Source organism: Sparus aurata, chromosome 2, assembly GCF_900880675.1.
Source record: "Sparus aurata chromosome 2, fSpaAur1.1, whole genome shotgun sequence".
NCBI lineage: Eukaryota > Metazoa > Chordata > Actinopteri > Spariformes > Sparidae > Sparus > Sparus aurata.
This window is the reverse complement of record NC_044188.1, coordinates 30,283,227-30,299,106: the sequence shown is the minus strand read 5'-3', so window position 1 is coordinate 30,299,106 and position 15,880 is coordinate 30,283,227. Positions and strand designations below refer to the sequence as shown.

At 40.3% G+C, this 15,880-nt stretch overlaps 1 protein-coding gene across 7 annotated transcripts in view; it reads left to right on the top strand.

Annotated features, from left to right (window-relative positions):
• Positions 1 to 15,880, top strand: part of usp2a (ubiquitin specific peptidase 2a) — a 94,004-nt gene that overhangs the window by 77,804 nt on the left and 320 nt on the right. For 5 of the 7 annotated variants that reach the window (XM_030393040.1, XM_030393024.1, XM_030393033.1 and 2 more), the window contains 11 exons: positions 5,315 to 5,365; positions 8,556 to 8,679; positions 8,976 to 9,087; positions 9,212 to 9,322; positions 10,414 to 10,478; positions 11,113 to 11,216; positions 11,474 to 11,554; positions 12,040 to 12,118; positions 12,933 to 13,037; positions 13,812 to 13,932; positions 15,567 to 15,880. The exon at positions 15,567 to 15,880 is cut by the window's right edge and continues 320 nt beyond it. In XM_030393040.1, coding sequence (XP_030248900.1) covers positions 5,315 to 5,365; positions 8,556 to 8,679; positions 8,976 to 9,087; positions 9,212 to 9,322; positions 10,414 to 10,478; positions 11,113 to 11,216; positions 11,474 to 11,554; positions 12,040 to 12,118; positions 12,933 to 13,037; positions 13,812 to 13,932; positions 15,567 to 15,651 — 1,038 coding nt within the window. In that variant the 3' untranslated portion in view covers positions 15,652 to 15,880. The remainder of the gene's footprint in view (positions 1 to 5,314; positions 5,366 to 8,555; positions 8,680 to 8,975; positions 9,088 to 9,211; positions 9,323 to 10,413; positions 10,479 to 11,112; positions 11,217 to 11,473; positions 11,555 to 12,039; positions 12,119 to 12,932; positions 13,038 to 13,811; positions 13,933 to 15,566) is intronic. The other 2 variants (XM_030393047.1, XM_030393057.1) reach the window with 1 other exon arrangement.

The following is a 15,880-nucleotide window of genomic DNA, read 5'->3' as shown; positions in this document are numbered from 1 at the left end:
ACAACAAGCTAACACAACGAAACAGCTAGAGATCCAGGAGAAACTAGCATCTCCCGGATCTCAGCGGCTGTCCAGTTGCTCATCTAGCAGGCGAGGTGGAAATAAGTGTACCCTCTGAGGCGGGAAATCGGTGGACCTAAACAGACTCTCAATTTGCCGCCCTCTGTCTAAAACCGTGGACCTAGCCGTCCAAAAGACGGGCAGATTGGCGGCTTGCTGCCCCGTCTAAAAACGGCCTCTCACTCACTCCTTCCATACACTTAACTGCAGGCGGGCTTCCTCCGCTGAATCCCGTGTTGTAAAGATGCTTTACCACAGGTTGAGGGAGGAGGCAGCGGCAGTGCTGCGTTTGGGGGCGCTTCGAAAAATCCGGGAGGAAAATAGGAGCATTTGTTTGTGATTCAGCTCGAGATATAAAATGCTTCAGAATCGCTATGTGTAGAAATAAGATCACGTGTATGTGTGAATCGAGATCGCGATTTTTTAACGATTTTTTGTGCAGCCCTAGCGGAGAGCCAAGAAACTGTCTGTAAAAGACAGAGAATGTCCAAAGTTTTGGATCATTTCATACTTAAAAAAGAAGATAACAAATTGCAATGTGTCTACTGCAAAGCAGAACTGGCGTACCACAACAGCACGTCAACAATGATTCAACATCTGAACCGAAAGCATCCAGCTGTTAACACCAGCTCACCAAGCGTTGCCATCACAAGCTAACCTAAACATTGATGTTAGCTTATTTAACGTAGCCTACAATCGCTAGTTAGAACGTATGGTATTTGTAGAGGCTGTAGCCTGATGTTGGTATGACTAGATATGGAAACTAATTCGCTAATACACTAATACACCAAATAGCTACTTTCCTCACCCACACACACACATTCGTCTCTCTCACTCTCGCTCATGCACACAAACATATATGTTTGTATGTTTTGTTTTTTTTCAGGAATAAAAGCCAATCGCTTGGTCTATTTAACAGGCCTGTCATTTTCGTAATGCATGTTTGTTTTTGTTTTTTTATAATGCAAAATTATTTTTTATTAGATTACTCGATGAATTGATGGGATAATCGGTAGAATACTTGATTCTCAAAATATTCGAAAGCTGCAGCCCTAATATATGATAATGAATCTGTGTGGCCATTCGAACAGTGGAGGTTGTCAGGTCACATGCAGGTGTGGTGAGGCAGCTTACCACACAACTCAGTGTGTATGAGCTGTGTCCAGCCTCTCTAGTACATATTGTAGATGCTATTAAAATCATCTAAGAACCTCTTTGATTGTAGAGTTGCAATAATTAATTCATTAATCAATTAGCTGTCAACTTTTACAAAAATTGGCAGTTATTTTGGTAATTGATTCATCGGTTTGAGTAAATAAAGGGAAAAAAGGGAAAAAATGTCTGATTTCGGCTTCTTTAAAGCAACACTATGTAAGTGTCTGGAAAAAAGACAGTTGATTTGGGCGTCTCATTCCATCCATCCATCCGCCCATTCATCCATCCATTTTCTGTGGATAAACTGATATTGTTCCCAGCAAACATTGGGTGAAGGATGGGATACACCATGGACAGGTTGACAGTTCATCATGAGTCTCATTCTAAAAACATCAAATACCATTGCTTTGGGTTAATGGCTTGGGTCTAAAACCCAAAGCATCAGTATTTAACGACCTGCCAATTGATATTCAACAATCAACTTTCTTTCTCCAGAACTTCTTTAAAAGTTAAACGGTGTTCAAATGCAAATATTTCCTGGTTTCATTCCTCCCTCTATGACAGTAAACTGAATATCTTTGGGTTGTGGACAATACAAGACATTTAAGGATATCATCCTAGGCTTTGCGAAACACAAACCTTTTCACAATTTTCTGACTTGTTATAGACCAAACAACTGATTGATTAATTAATTAAAAAAAAAAAAAAAGTCAAGAGATGAGGGCCTCGAGGTCACAATGTAGTCAAACATTTCTAACTGATTCCATTCTTTGACAATACTAAGATAAAAAACTATCACAGTGTTTCCTCAACATTCATTTATGAGTGGTGGACCCCCCTCAGCTAGAGCATGACCACCACAACTAGATACAATGGGAAATTGAACATTGTAATCTAGAAAACAAAACAAAACAAATAAAAAACACAAACAAGTATATGACCTTGTGCATAGAAGTAGTGAGTTAATCATAATCAGTTAACCAAAATGAACAATATTAGTATTGCAAGCCACTCTTTGCACTAGAACCAAACTAAGACCAGGGATAAATTTGGAACAATGTCAAAAGTTACCCAATACCACTACTGCAACACAACAATTACAGAGGAAACACTGGATCAACCCCACTGTATATACAGTCCCTTTCCCCTAATTAGGTCTTTAACATTCATCCTATAACAACCATGTCCCCTTCGTCTTTCAGAGCTCTCTTTGGTTTTGTCCTGAATACTTAGATGACTCTAGTTTTCATGTGGTCTCAAGTCTGGATTTGGACAGTGTTTGTGGTGGTCCCAATCCATAGTGCTATCCAGTGAATGTGCCTGAGCTTCACCACAGGCGAGGGTAACAGGGGCCATGCGGGTAAGATAGATTTCAGTCACCAGAGAGATCAGGTGACTGGTGTTAAGCTCTTGGTCCTGCAGAGTTGCTCTCTGCCTTGAAAATACAAACTCAAGTTACCATGCTGTTAGTTTCTCTGCTGGACTGCTAGCCGGCTTGTTTTTATACATAGACTGAAGCTGGCCGAAGCATCATTTGTTGCTCAACACATACAGTATTGTGTTACAGATACTCTTTTCTTTGCAGAAAGGATTGGTAGAAGAGTAGTGTATTCTTGAAAAAGTACGGTGGCCGATTAGTACAACTCACACCAGCAATTCAGAAAAAAAAAAACAGCAAATTCCAAAACACAACAGCAAGTTGGAAACCAGGATTGGGAATTCCAAAAACATTCAACAATTCTGTATGATTTCGGTTCAGTGTGGACTTCCGTACATTTCCTACTGTTATTGACACTGACCTGACCATTCATATTCAACAAGAAAAGGTCCCATCCTTTCCGGTTGACAAAATTCTGATGTGGTTTCTGGTTAATGTTGTTGTGTTTTGGAATTTGCCATCGTGGTTTCCATCTTGTCATTGTGTTTTCTCTCTTGTTGTCATGTTTTCAGACTTACTGTTGTGTTTTTGGACTGACTGTAACTGTACTGACTGACTTACAATGTGGAAAATTAATTCAATTTGGCACGTCTCATGTTTTATGAAGTGTAATTGTGTGCTGCCACGGCTCCTTAGTGGAGGGCACAAGTGCATTCCTTAGCCACCCCCGTGTTCTTTGTTAGTTTCTTCCTCTTGCTACTCAATTATATAACCGCTTGACTTATGTAATGAAATTTAAAAGCAGCAAGCGATGGCATAAGTTCTGCAAAGCATTTTGTACCATTTTAAGATTTTGATATCATGATAATATGCTTAGCCATCTGTTGTGTTTCACAGAGATTAAGTGCATGTATTTCATGGTTTGTTGCCCTGAGTAACAGCAACAGTGAACACCACAGTGTAAACTCCTCAAGGTGTAGTAATTCTGTGTTATCTACTGTTGTTGATCAGAACTTTGCCATCTGGGAGTGATTACCATGGGAGGAACTGACTGCAAGATAACAAAAACAAGTTCCTCTGAAAAAGAAAATCCTCCTGCCTGTCTTTTTTATATGTACACAACACACACATTCAACCGCAAAATGTAGATAGATCACATCTTTACACATGTCTTGGTTTTTATTGTTTGTCCTGCTGTCCTGGGATCTTATTAAAGTACAAATCCACCCTGAAGGAAAAAACAAAGTGAATGTGTATCTGGTGATAGAACAACCAGTGGTTTCAGTATTTTAGAGAAAATCTGTGAGAGCTGTGTTGTTGCAAGTGATTGAATGTGGTTTTAATTCATTTTCCCTTCCAGTAATTATAACTCCAGTTATCCATGTGATTCTGTATTTGTAAGAACTTTGCTTTACAACTTTTTAAGGTGAAAATGCATCATGCGAAAGCAGAAGTAGTTGATGTAAATGAGAAAGATAATGTCCGGAAGTTTTCATCAGAGGTTTTATTAGAACTTCAGATGATCAGTTCAGAAATACTTAATTCATCTATTACTGATCAATACACAGTAAAGCACTGCCAAGTAAGGCTTAGGGCTCTATCTTATGCTCTGCACAAAGTGTCACAGTGCAAGTGTCTTTGTCTAGTTTCAGACTGACGCAGTTGTCATTTTCACGTCCACCCTGTGTAAAAAGCAAATGTACCTGTGCCCACCTGTTCGCCCCTGGGCATATTGGTCTTAAAGTGAGGTATGGTTAGGCAAAATGATAGTGGAGTGCTGTCTTCAGGCAGCAGAAAGTGACAGCATCATAGACCAATGATGTCTCCTGGTATTTAAAGGATGCATTAGATGCACCTACACAGGCGGGTTCACATCGTTCAAACACTCTCATTTGAGAAGCTGCTTTCAGTTATTTTTCAACATTTCCACAAACACAGTCATGTCACTGTAACATATATTGTGGCACATTTAAGCAGGGAACCTTAAAAGCTGCAGAGGAAACTCTCCAAAGGAAACAAGTCAGGTGTTTTAAATTAGTCAATTAAGTTTAACAGCTGGTCCTCGTGCACAAATGTGCATGTTAATGTAGAGATACACATACTGTTTTTGCTGCTGCTACAGAATGGCGCACACATAGAGATGCACAGCAGCACTCTTCCTCCTCCTCCTTCTCCTCCTCCTCTTCTTTAGTTAAATATCAGTGTATTTTTTCATATGCAGTCAAACAGAGTTATTGATGGGATAGATGATTGTGAGATGGGGGGGCAGAAGATCCAGCAGCCGAGGATCACATCCCCTTCCCTTAGCAAAGACGAGTGCTACTGTTTGATTTGTGCAGGTCCTGGTGCCTCACTTAATGCCAAGCTTATCCGCTGTTTAACTAGAAAATAAGCTTGGTAAAGCCTACACTAGTGCCTTGTGCTTTAGACCATGCACTATAGACTGTCTAAATATGGCGCTAAAAATGTTGATGTTACTCATATACATAAACATAGAATGACAGGCGGAGATGAAAGTTAACATTGATCACACACATTTGACTTTACTTCAAATGTCACCTGTTATACAAAAACAGGCTCTGTACATTCAGATGTTTCCACTGTTAAATATTGATGGGAAAATGTTTTTTGTCAAGATGGACATGTCTTAAATGCTTTGTCCATTATAAGGTCAATTTGTCCTGTGAATTTCATTTAAATATTATGTCTTTTGTTTTTCAGAATTCAAAGAGTGCCCAAGGCCTTGTGGGATTAAAAAACCTGGGAAACACTGTAAGTCTGCATCCACACACAGTGAATGTAATTACACGTCTAGTGCCAAGAGTCCGACAATAGCATCTTATTCTTCACAGTGGAGGAAAAAGCTCGATCTGAATTCCCATAATGCAGTTTGTGTAACGCTGATAGTATTTTGTTGATGGTAAAGCAGTTCATCTGTCTACCAGGCAACAGGCAGGTGGACAATTCCTAAAATAAACAATGTGTGCTGTGGTGTGTGTTTTTATGTGCGTGCGTGTGTGTGTGTGTGTATGTGTGTGTTTGTTTGTGTACAGTAACCTAATCAGAGAGCTCTGAATTATGGACCAGAGAGAACTCGTTCTCTCCTTCTCTGCCCCACATGATGGGAGCAGCAGTATATACACAGTGCTATCTTTAACAACATGCCTGCATGTATGTTCATTAGCTGCATGTAGGATTGCATTATACTCTGTAAGGAATCTTTCAATTTGTATTGTAAGTTTTTAAAACGTTGTACATTTCCAGATCACCAAGTCTTTTTTATTGCATCATCATATATATTTTAATCACAGACTGTCCACCTAAATATCAACCTCCTTAGTCGATCAGAGGTATTGATCATCACATTAAAGGAGAACTTTGGTCGATTTAAACATGCAGCTTCATTGCTCAAGCTACCCTTGACTTGCCAGTGCCGAAGACGCGAACACATTTGGTCCAACCATTACAGAGCTCCGTGAACGGAGATTTAGCATTGACAGCTAACAGCATGGGGTCAGAACTTTACACTGTGTTTTAAGCGTCTTAACATGCTCCACGTCTCACACCAAAAGTTATGCAACATCAGCAGACACCTTACAACACAGCACTGTAGCGTGTATGACTCAAAATGAATAAAAAAGTAGTTAAAACAGTGTGTTTGTGCAAGGAGCTACATATCGGCTTGTTGACATACGTGTCTTCCGGTAGCTAGACCAAACTAGTATATCCATCGAGTGTGCACTTAACAGGCTTAACAGGCTATTGTAAGGCTCATGGCTCATGACAGGCTGTAACATGGACATGTACATTATGAACAGAAACACGAAAATGCTGGAATATGTTTCCGTCTCCGCCAGTGAGGGAGTAAGCGCACGCTCGACGGATTGACTAGTTTGGTCTAGCTACCGGAAGACGCCAATGTCAACAAACAAGTATGTGGCTGCTTGCACAAACACATACTAATAATACTTTTTTATTCATTTTGAGTCATACACGCTACAGTGCTGTGTTGTAACGTGTCTGTTGATGTTGCATAACTTTTGGTGTGAGATGTGGAGCATGTTAAGACGCTTAAAACACAGTGTAAAGTTCTGACCCCATGCTGTTAGCTGTCAATGCTAAATCTCCGTTCACCGAGCTTTGTAATGGTTGGACCAAATGTGTTTGTGTCTTCGGTACTGGCAAGTCAAGGGTAGCTTGAGCAATGAAGCTGCATGTTTAAATCGACCAAAGTTCTCCTTTAACAACTAAATATTGAGAATGGGTCGTTCACAGTTTTGCTTTTGAGTTAGATAGAAATCTATAAGGTAAATATGAGGTTGGAGCCAGCAGACAGTCAGCCTAGTTTAGCATAGGGACTGTTAACTGGAGAAATAATTATTTCTAATCTATATTTTATATATATACATTTATATTTTAAATCTATATTTTTAGGCCATATCGCAATACACATTATAAATCTTGATATTATGACATCTTCTCACAAGCCCTTTATTGATGTTAGGACTGGGTGGCGAAATCAAACATCACAATATTTTGGCAAGTAGAGCAAGTTTTAAAACGTAGAATGGTCTGATCAGTTTAGAAAATGAGTTCACACATGATGTTATCTAATGCAGCCTTTAAAACCAGGAAAAGACAACACTTATGCTATATCTAACGATATCTAAAATCTCAGACAGTATATTGTAAACTCATATCATGATGACAATATATACCATATATATTGCCCAGCCCAAGATATTGGTTGATTGTGTAATCTGTAAACAATGTAAAACTTGTATGTTAAAAGCAGTGTTGGGCACGTTACTTTTAAAAAGTAATTAGTTATAGTTACTAGTTACTTCTCCCAAAAGTAACTGAATTAGTAACGGAATTACTCCACTATGAAAGTAATTAGTTACCAGGAAAAGTAACTATTGCGTTACTTTTATTTCTTCCCCCTTTTAAGCTTGGCAGTCATTTTAGCGTACTAGGCATCTACATATGTATTTAGAAAATGTATTTCTGCATGGCGGACCGGCACCTGCTCTCCCCGATATTTTACCAGTGAGTGCTCTGAAGGAGTCTGAGTCAGCTGTTGATAACGGGAGCAAGTTCTCAACAACATACCTGTCTATCATTGCATTCAGTTCAGTCTGTGTCACAACTTTTTGTGAAGCTCTTAGCGGAGCTCACGTTAGCCACACCTGGCCTGCTATCATCATCAACAGCGTCAGCAACGGAGTTTTTGGCCATTGTTAGTTTTGTAGAAGCGTGTGCCACTGAGAGATGCTTCATTAGATCAGAGTTGCTTACAACGGACGTGGACAAAGGAGATTAAAGTAGTGTCTGTACTTCCACTTTGAAAACGTTACTCGCCATTGCTGCAGTTCACCTCTGCTAGTTTGTGTGTGTGAGGCTGCGGTGTGCATGTGTGGCTTGTGTGTAAACCGAACATTGCCACTGATTGGCTTAAGAACTCTTACTCAACCTTAGAGAGCCAATCATCATCACTTATGCGGTTGTCCCGCCCCTCCCTCCTCCCTCACCGGAGGACAAAAAAAAACAGCTCTGCAGCTCCGGTGCCTGAGAGCCGAGTCGGATGACAACAGCTTCAATGATCAGCTTCAGTTTGTAACGCGACACATTTAATAGTCGGTAACGGTAACGGCGTTGTAACGATGGAAATAGTAATTAGTTAGATAACCCGTTACTGAAAAAAAGTTACGCCGTTAGTAACGCCGTTTATTCTAACGCCCTTATTCCCAACACTGGTTAAAAGACAGGTCAAGAAAATTAAAAAAATACAAGCCTGCAAAAAACACAATTTACAATAGAACTAAACAGACATGTTGTCTTTAGTGTAAAATGAGTTTTTAACTTCTTTCCACAAAAATGTCATCAATGAACAGGAAGGCAGGAGCTTTGTGTCTCATCATCCATCAGGGAATCAAACTTTCTGTGCTGTTTTTCCTTGCAGTGTTTCATGAACAGCATCCTGCAGTGTCTCAGCAACACACACAGCCTGCGAGACTACTGCCTGCACAACTCGCACCGCAGAGACCTTAACAACAACAGCCGCACCAATACAGCCCTCATGGAAGGTGAGAGATGTGTCACACAGGCCCCCTAGAGTCCAAAACAAACACTCATAGCTGCACACAACTAACAAACTCATTAACTGTTTACTCCTGGATAAGAAGTCAGAAATCAGAACACGTGTCAGGAAAATAGACACAATGATTCCTTATGATTTTTTCCAGGTCTTTTAAGTGTTTTAGATATACAGAATCTGACAGAAGATAAGAAAATTAGTTGTTGCTTCAGTAGACCATCAACCTGAATACATGTATTATTTTATGTCCCAGTGTGTGTAACTCGAGTGTTTGTTTTCTGGCAGAATTTGCCAAGCTGATACAGACCATGTGGACGTTGTCCAGCAGTGAGGCGGTCAGCCCGTCTGAGTTCAAAACTCAGATCCAGAGATATGCTCCCAGATTTGTGGGATACAAGTAAGCTGCTGTACATCTTTTTCTGATAAAAGTATGACTGCATTAGTGAAGTTTTGTATCTACATCTGAAAACAGTAACGTCACCTGGTATTTGTGGTTTTGACTGATTTTTTCTGTCTTGCAGCCAACAGGATGCTCAGGAGTTCCTGCGTTTCCTCCTGGACGGGCTGCACAACGAGGTCAACAGGGTCACTGTCAGACCGAGAGGCACTGTGGAGGACTTTGACCACCTGCCGTAAGTAACCTTTCTGCACAGGACAGCAGCCCTGGTGCAGCTCTGAACAGACGGAGACATAAAGAAACTCTAAATGACTATTTTAAGTGTATCCTAAACTGAGGAATTTGTTTGGGAGATATTAGGGAACTTTACACATTAAATCTTCAAGCATGTATTGTATTGACTTTTTACCCATGAGCAACCTGTCCGACTGGTGAAAGAGCAGAATGAGACCCACCTTAACTGACGGATGGAAAAATAGGGCGATTTTAGAAGCCTGCTGAATATTCTGTATGGTATACAGTATCTGACCAAGGCAACATGACTCATTAAGGCGTCATCATTTGAGGTTGCGTGCAAGAGTTTGAGCTCCTGTGTTGAGTTGTTGCCTCTCTGGGGCCCAGACCAGCTTAATGCGCCAATTCTCCTTGGATATAATTATCAGTTATCTAACTGTGGCTTGTTTAAGGGTCAGAATTAATCTCTGCAACTTTCAGTATTACCCTCAATATGAGTCCCTTCTGCCTGAGTATGAAAAACAATTCAGGTAAATCAGGGTTCTCCCCAGAAATCTTTTGTATAGTGGCGCACCGCCAGCCGGGGGGGGGGGGTGGAAGAGACTGTCGTTATCGCCGTCGGGGGGGGGGCGGGCATCCGTCCGTCCGTCCGTCCCCCGGCTCCTCACTGTCAGCCGGGGGACGGACGGACAAACGGACGCTCGTCACCGTCAGCCAGGGGGGCGCTTTTTTTTTTACGAGAAGACCGTGGCAGCCCGCAAACACTCGCTATAAAGCAGCTAACATTGAAAATGAATATAGTGGCGCTGAGCTAGCAGTATAGCCGCACAGCGCTGTTCCACTGTCTGGGGAGAACCCTGTGTAAATACTATTTTCTAGCTTGAAAATGTGTGTCAGGGTAGAAAGTGTCTTTTTAATCCCTTTTTCTCAGATTCTGCCACCTATGATAAAGTAGGTCAGCTCCCTCAGTTATCAGAAATGATCCCTGTTATATTATTAACCTTTTTACTGTATCAGAACAGATGAGGGTCATCATCAGTGTCGTGTCCATGTTGTATGTAATATTCTGTCTCATCTCTAATCTGTGTTCAGGGATGAAGAGAAAGGGAAGAAGATGTGGAGTAAATATCTGGAGAGAGAAGACAGTAAAATAGTCGGTAAGTGGAAATGTATCATGATCACTTTTGATAAGTTTTATAGAAAGGGTTACATTGAATCTTGTGATGAAATTAAACTTGATTTGTTTAGGGCTGGAACTAATGATTTTGTTCAATGTCGAAAAATCTGTTGATTATTTTCCTTAAAGGGATATTCTGGTGTAAGTTTAATCTATGTTCTAACACACCGTGACACCGAGTAGGACTCCCCCTCGAGAGATAAAGTTTGCAGACCGCTAGCTTACGTAGTTTTAGCATCCTCAGAAACGACCGCATGACAACAATACATTGCAGTAAATGGGTCCAAGTATAAACCGCCATCAAAAAGCCACAAATAATGCTCAGAACAGCACCAAACTTCAGCAACATCACTCAAACTGAAAATCAATTATCAATAGTTGGCTATCAAATGACTAATCGATGAAGTACTGCAACTCTGGAATTGTATAGGTGACATTTGTTTTACAGATTAAACTGGTCTAGTTTGGACATGGCATAGTAGAGGCAGGGCAGGCTAAACCCTCCCACCGAAAAGAAAGATGACACTCATATGATCAGGATAAAGAAAAAAACATTTATTTTCTCCAGTCATCAGCGACAGGTTTGTTTCATGTAATCTTTTCTGTTGTTACAGATCTGTTTGTCGGGCAGCTGAAGAGCTCTCTGACTTGCAGCCACTGCGGTTTCTGCTCCACTGTCTTCGACCCCTTTTGGGATCTTTCTCTACCTATCGCCAAGGTTAGGAAACACACACACACACACACACACACACACACACATAGGTCCTGCAGAGGTGACTTTTTAGCTGTATTTTCGCTTGATGATTTGACGTCGTAGCAGAAATGTTTTGAGCATTTATGAGCTGATGCACAGCTCTTAACATGAGCTTTTTGGTTTCTACCTGTCTCTCTTTGTGTGTTGCTTTGTGTGTGTGTTTTTATGTGTTGTGTGCTTTGTGTGCATGCTAATGTGAATGCATCCATGTTTGTGCTCAGAAGGGCTATGGTGAGGTGAGTCTGATCGACTGCGTTAGGCTCTTCACCAAAGAAGACGTCCTCGATGGGGACGAAAAGCCGGTGAGAACCAATGGAAGACACTCAGCCATGTTCATAGAACTACAGTAACATTACTACATTACCACATGTTTCATTTCACTGGACAATTTCTGTAGCCATATTTGTTTTCCACACAAGGTACCCAGAGATTTTAGCCCAGGAGCCACTCTACTTCAGACATTTTTTTTAAAATAGTGGCTTAAAATTCAATGCTGGGGGTACTTCACCAAATAGTGCCATATAGTGTCATTTTCTGCTTTTCATTACCTACATTAAATTTAATCAGTGGTTCACTGGTTTACCAAGCATTCTTTGGTTTTCCTTATGGTCAAACATGTATGGCTACTTGGCTTAAGACGTACTTAGAAAGTCTCAATTCTGCCTATTTAAATCTAGTAGGCATCTGATTGTAGTAGTAATTCCACTAGATGTCAGTCTGTGTGCTTTATATTGAGTTGGCAACTTGTAAACAGAGACTGAACTAACTCTGTGTTTGTTCTTCACAGACGTGCTACAGGTGTAAAGCCAGGAGGAGATGCACAAAGAAGTTCACAATACAGAAGTTCCCCAAGATCTTAGTGCTGCGTATCCTTTCCTCAGGACATCAGGGTCTGATACTAATGTGTTGTATTAGACATCTGCAGTGAGCCTATAGGGTGCCAGCCACAGGAATGAGTCCTAAAACCCAGAAATAAGTTAGCGTTTTCAGACTTCTGGTTCCCCCTAGTTGATACATATTGTTAACTGTGACATGTTATCACCAAGGTTGGGGGCTTTGGTAACGTTACTGTAGAGTTGACATAGAAAGTAAACAAATGTGCAGCTCCTAAAATGCATACACGTCACACACTACATTGTAAAAGTAGTGAATGGCTGTGAGAGTATGTCGGTGTCAGTGGGATGTGTTATGGCAACACTGTATCACACAGTAGTTGAGTGCAATTCAAACTACGCAATTTACTACGAGATGCACCCTAGCCATAAAACAAGTCAGTCAGTACTATTTTGCATTAATCTGCATATGTTTGTAATCCCCAATAGATTTGTCAGAGAAACTGCAACTGGTGCATCTGTACATCATTTGTGAAAATGTCCATTTAATCACACATCCATGGAAAGGTCCAGTGCAGTAGCTGCTTTGAGCTGCTTCTCTGTGAACGACTGCTTTGATACCCTGAAGTGTCTGAAGCACAGTGAAGTGCACAGTATATGGCTGTAGTGATCACTCACATCCACCAATGCCCAGGTGTTTCTGTGTCTGTGGCATACAGCCATGCATTGAATGAAGATTTGAACATATTCCACCAAATTAGAAATTTTTTACAGACAAATTACATACAAATTGTTGGCCTGATGTATACAAGTCTTCATACAAAGTAGTTGGTCTTTGACTCTCCAGACCTGAAACGGTTCTCTGAGGCGCGACGAACCAGCAAACTGTCCACTTTTGTTAACTTCCCTATGAAGGATCTTGACCTGCGGGAGTTTGCCTCCGAAAACAGCAGTAAGTACATGTACAGTACATGATTATTTTACATATATACATATATATATATATATATATATATATATATATATATATATAGGTATAGGTATAGAAATAGACATAGTGTCACATCACTTTAAGTGGAGAATTGTTTAAGTCTGAGTCACTCAAGAGGGTGATGAGTTAAAAAGGCATATTTTGTCAGGTGACTTTAACAAGATTAATTATGTGACTACTTACCTGCCCATACTGATCATGTCACTAACCTATATATGAAGTAGCTGAATGGCAACCATTTGGCAACCACTTGCCCAGATTACATTTGAAATTTATAAATGAAAATGAAAATTGAACAGTTTGTAAATAAAAAGTTTAATTAATGGAAGGATAAATAAATACAGAAGCAAATTAAAGCAGATATATCAATACCAATGTCCCATTTTATAACTTAACTAACATTTATTTTCTGATTTGTTCTGGGTGCATTCAGTGGCATATTAATGTCTTCATTGAACCATTTATATGTGTCTTTATTTATTTCTGAACTGGCCATTTTCAGTCCTCCCTACTCGAGTAGCTAAGACCCCCCACCCAACCAGCATACTGCTTTTTGCTATTCCAGTCTTTCTCCACTTTGACAGTAATACAGTTATCATATCATAAATCAAATATGTTGTGCAAAGATGCAAAACATCTGTAATTCTGAAGTATCAGATTTTTGAGTTGATTTGAGAGATTTCTGTGAAAAACAGAACTTCAGCCTTTTTGTTTCTTGTTTATGTCCTGTTGTAGTAAATGCAGTGTACAACCTGTATGCAGTGTCCAACCACTCAGGCACCACTATGGGCGGTCATTACACAGCCTACTGTCGCAATCCCAGCTCGGGAGAATGGTACACCTTTAATGACTCCAGGTATGTACCACCATCATTACTTATAAAGACATATGATATTAGAAATGTAGTTTGCAGCATGGAATAACCAGGAATAACCATTACCAACTGGGATTTAATACAACTAGCATATTTACTTTCTTCTTCTGGCACAAACACCACACAAAAATGCACCACCATTTTGAAAATTAAGATTTGACTAAGCTCAAATTTGTTCTCCACTTAGGCCATCTGGTTGGTGAAACAAAGTAATAAACAGTTTTATCACATGACTTGTAGGTTTTTTCATTAGAATGGATTTGTTAAAGACCTGCTTGTTTCCAAGTTAATTTTTTCATTTAATTATTGACAATATTGATGATGATGATGATGATGTTGATAATGATTATGCTACAGAAACAGTCGGACCCACATGTGAGCAAATTATACAGCAGTATGACTTTAAATTAACATTAAAGGTGTATTATGTAAGAAATGGCCACCGGTGAAATTCATACTCAAAACAAATAGGGAGTAGCAGGTCACCAGAGTAACCTAACTGCAGCTAACTGTTGCTGTTAGCTCGGTAAGCTGTGCAGCTAGCGATTTGGACTGACAGCTCAGGTACCAGAGGAATTTTTACACCGCTAGTACAGGAGCTTTGAATACCTTTGGACAGGGCCAGGGCTAGCTGGTTAGCTTGCTAATCTTGGGAGAAATCTCAGCAACACAATACATAGACATCATCATGTCATAACTTTTCAGATAAAATTCTTAAATATTGCCCCATTAAAATTGAAGCCTACTATATATAACCAAATATCACTATATGGTAGCTGCTCCTAATCAACACACAATCACACAACCTCAAATTCAATTTGCCAATTAGCACTAATTAATAGTTAGTAGTTAGTTATGTGAAATAATGTACATCGTAGAATATATATCGCTGGGCTGTCAGAATAAATGTACAGTCTCTCTTGATTTTGTTACATATGCAAGAGCTAAATCATTCACAATGAATGTTTTACCACATCTTAATACAGTCTGTTATAAACCTGACCTCATTAGCAGTTACCATGACCAACAACAGATAAGTCAGACTCCAGTGAGTGTAATGCAGGTGCAGAAATCCTCCTCACCTCCTTTATCTCCACTGCTTCCTCCTGAGTATCCAGTCAGTCTTCCTGGGCTCCTTCCTGCTACACTGCACTCACTCAGAACACACCACTCTACTGCCTCTATCTCCCTCCTTCTTACTGAACCATGTATATTACAGAACTCATGTATTCCCCCAATCTCTGCCACTATGTATCTGCTTGCTTCAGGACATCACCATACACTGTCTCTCTCTTCAAATGAATGCATTATGTGTGGATCTGTGTGTGTACTGCTCCAGCTGTTTTTTTTATTAATAACTGAACATGCATTACACCATGTGTGCTTTATAAACTGAAAACCTTCTTAAACTCACAAAATAAGTCAGTAGTAATTGGTGTATGTACTTGGATGCCACAGGTTAGGACAGCTAATTACGATTGTCCTTATTACCAAACATTTTCACAATTAGTCCCATAATTGGTTGTTAGATAATACGTTTCTTTGTCTTCACACACTTCCTCATACATTTTTTGCTTCTCACGTATGCTTCCTATTGCCCCTCACTTTCTTTCCAGAGTAACGCCAATGTCCTCCAGCCAAGTGCGCAGCAGCGACGCTTACGTATTGTTCTACGAGCTAGCTTCCTCCTCACGGATGTGAAGCCTCCTGGAGGACGACGGGCCACAGGACCACTGACTGAAGGATGGAAAACGAGAGTGTTGGTGGAGGCAGACATATTTTGGCCTTGTAATTGGACATATCTCTCTCTCTCTCTCTCTCTCTCTCACACACACACAAACACATTCTGGTGCAAACTTCCACTCGGCTGGAGGCTGCTTCTCTCCACTGAGAGAGCTGGAGAGGGGAATACTCTGGAAATCACAGGAAC